At 34.3% G+C, this 3,570-nt stretch overlaps 1 protein-coding gene across 1 annotated transcript; it reads right to left on the bottom strand.

Moving 5' to 3' along the window:
• Positions 1 to 1,758: 1,758 nt before the first annotated feature.
• LOC113729553 (large ribosomal subunit protein uL23-like) lies at positions 1,759 to 2,260 on the bottom strand. The gene has a single exon (XM_027253835.2). The coding sequence runs from the start codon at positions 2,222 to 2,224 to the stop codon at positions 1,763 to 1,765; it is 462 nt and encodes a 153-aa protein (XP_027109636.1). The 5' UTR covers positions 2,225 to 2,260; the 3' UTR covers positions 1,759 to 1,762.
• Between the last annotated feature and the right edge of the window lie 1,310 nt (positions 2,261 to 3,570).

Here is a 3,570-nt window from a genome sequence, read left to right as displayed (position 1 = left end):
CCTCCGTAAAAATTCATGAACTACGAATGTTATTAGAACAGCATGGACAGCTTCTTATAGTATGTTTCGAGAGTCCATGATTCTCCAGAATATACTTGTTAGCCTTACTTGTGCTGAATTTCACATGTTTCACTATTTTTTAAGGGCAAAGGTGCTTTGGCCAAAATGTTTTGCTTGCAAATGTGTTGACTGCATTTACTTCTCTGCCTAGTATGTTCCTTTTGTTAAGTTTACAAGGGAGAGGTCAAACCTCTTAAATAGAAACAAAACATAGGGTCGCAGCCCCTAAAATATTTGCACCACGCAATTCACTAAGTTCCTGTGGCGGTTCTGTTATAATCTGCATCCCAGATTCTTTGTTGACACTACTTTTAGCTAGCTAGTCTGCACACTTACTTCTTTCTCCAAACATGTTGTAGCCAGGATTCCCGATCCCTGCTTAAAACATTCCTGATCTGACATATTAGATTGTATAGTGGTGAGTCCTGTCCTGCTCCTTGTATTTGTTCCAAAGCTGCCTTGCAATTCGTGTCCAGAATCACTCTTCTTTCTCCAGAGTTCCAAGCCATTTTTATCCTTTTGAGTACTCCCCACAGCTCTGCTAAGTGCTATCATATTATCTATTAGCCCAATATTCACTATAAAACTTGCTTTCCATCTCCCCCAGCTATCTATATGTCCCTTTTCAAATTACTATGGCTTTGCCTCTTCTACTTGGAATAATGCTAAATTGAGAAGTGTACATCTTGCCATAGTTAATTGCTAATTATTGATAGTTTCATGTCTTACATGGTAGTTTGTTCTCCATATAGCATTATTTTATACTGTATAATCACAAACTTTTTGCTGGATGTAGGTTGGATTTTCTGTTAACGGAGTAATAATACTAACTTTTATGTGGGTTTTGAAGGCATTCCTTGAGGTAATACATTTTCTTTTCACATGAATGGTTCCCATTTTTGGTGCCATTCTTGAAGTAAATTTCACTGTGAATGTTTTGCAATGTCCCGCCACTTGCCTAACTCACTAGTTTGATTGGAATACAATATTAAGGGGTGCTGGTTTTCTATGGAATTAATACACCATGACAAACAGCAAAAGTAATTTCAGAGATCTAGAACAAGAAAGTTGTTATTTGCTTTTAAATGGCAAAGAAACATTCTAGTTATGTTGGTACACATTGCTCCTACTTGACACCTTATATCATGATCGACATTACTTTGGTTATCATACTTAACACCTTGTATCCTCTGTGGTGCATTAGTTTGGATTGTTTTGGTTTAGTTTAGTTTAGTTTATTTGAATGTTTTAGCTAAGCAAGTGAACTGAAGTTGCTTTTCCTTTAGTGTTGTGCTTATCGTCTTATCAACTGGTTATATTGTTCATAGCAGTACTTATATCAGTACTTGTTATAGTAGTGCTTGTTGCCTTATCAACTTGTTATATTATTCCTTTGAGGCTGAAGTTTAATAGCAGTACTTATTTCTTGAGCTAATTTGGTGCATTAGTTTGGGGCTGATTTTGAATGTCCAGCTTTAATTATTGAGGTTCTCTTTGGATTGCAAATTTTAGCTAAGCAACTGAACTACAAGAGATATAGTGAAATTGGGAAATGGCAAGGTTTAGTGAAATTTTGTCTGATGTTAAAAATTTCCCCTCGTGTTGAAATTTGGTATTTTTTTTTCACGACAAAATAGCCTAGCAAATTGTCACACTTAAAAGACAGTATCTTTGATCAGAACAAAACAATGACTAAATTCGTTTATATTATTCCAATCTTGTTTGCCACATCCAAAGCATCGTAGTCTGGAGTCAACCGAACATATGCTTTCTTTGTTCCATCAGGCCTGATTAAAGTGTTCACTTTCTTGGTCTGTATGTCGTACATCTTCTTCACTGCATCTTTGATTTTCTTCTTATCAGCACGGATGTCAACTATGAATACCATGGTATTGTTATCTTCAATCTTTTTCATGGCAGATTCAGTAGTCAAAGGATATTTGAGAATCTGATAATGGTCCAACTTATTCCTAGGAGGAGCACTGATGCGTGGGTACTTCGGGTTCCCGTCCTTTTTCAATGTCTTAGGACGATGGAAGGTAACTTTGGTCCGGATCTTCTTGGCTTTCTTCTTCAAAGTTGTCCCAGATTTGACAAATTTGGCAACCTTGGTTGCCTGAGCCTTTGTATCAAGCTTTTTTATGGTGTCAGCTTTAGGAGCCATTGTTGGAAACTGCCTTACAAATCTTTTACCTGAGGGGAGGAGCCGAGTGTTGAGGGGAGGAGCTGAGTGTTGCTGAAGCGGCTCTGTGTTGAAATTTGGGACTTGGATTTGTTTTGTAAAGCTACCTCGAGTTATATGTCAAATTTAGGCCAAATACCACTTATCAAACTATCTATAGGGTGTTGTTGAACTTCATTATGATACTTGAATGCTTATATGATATTTTGACATTTCGTAATGCAATGGATGCATTCATTTGCTAATTATAAATCATTGTCATTTTTTTCCATTTATAGATATAATTGTTGTAGGAAAATTTTCAATTTTCATGGTGATAAAGAGTTATCATTGAATCAGAATTTTCCATTAATAACAATCTGTGGTCATAGAATTAAAAAGTATTTAGTGACAACAAAAGTTGTCAGTAATTAGTCTATACCAATGACAATTACATATCACTTTTAGTGACGACATTTATTTGTACATCATTGACAAGATACTATGTCATCACTAAAATTACAATAATTATTGACGACATCAGTTGTCACAAAACAGTTCCATTCACTGACGACTTTTATTATCGTTACTATATACTTTTACTGACGGGCCTTCAGTGACGACTCTGTGACAACTAGAAAGTTGTCAATAAAAGTTATCAGTGACAACTTTTTATTTTTTTGTGACAAAAATGGCTTGTCACTGAAGACCAAATTTCTTGTAGTGTTTTGATTGATTATTTTGCTTTACTTTCTCAATTTGGGTCCAAAAATATTGATGAGGATTTAATAGATAATTGTTGGATTATGGCTATACAAGAAGAGTCGAACCAAGTTGGCAGAAATAAAGTATAGATTCTAGTTGAGAGACATTTAGATCACTCAGTTATTGGTATTAAATGGGTATTTAGAAACAAATTGAATGCTAAGGGTAAAATAGTTAGAAATAAAGTTAGGTCAGTGGTAAAAGAATATGTTTAAAAAGAAAAAATAGATTATGGTGAAACCTTTGTTCTGGTTACTAAACTAGAATCTATTAGAATGTTTCTTACCTATGCATGTTTTAAGAACTTCAAATTGTTTCAAATGGATGACCAAAGTGTATTTTTAAATAGTTTTATTGATCAAGAGGTGTATGTTGAACAACCTCAAGGTTTTGAATGTGAAAAATTTTCAAATTTCAAAAACTTTGTATGGTTTGAAACAAGCTCTTAGAGTTTGGTATGAAAAATTGAACAATTTTTTGATTGTAAATGGTTTTAAAAGACGTGTTATTGATAGCACTATTTTTACAAAGAATTGTGAAAATAATCTCTTAATAGTTCAAATATATGATTGTGACGCCCCCAT

The sequence above is a fragment of the Coffea arabica genome, chromosome 2e (assembly GCF_036785885.1).
Source record: "Coffea arabica cultivar ET-39 chromosome 2e, Coffea Arabica ET-39 HiFi, whole genome shotgun sequence".
NCBI lineage: Eukaryota > Viridiplantae > Streptophyta > Magnoliopsida > Gentianales > Rubiaceae > Coffea > Coffea arabica.
Note: the sequence above shows the minus strand (reverse complement) of the source record. Positions and strands in the feature narration are given on the sequence as shown.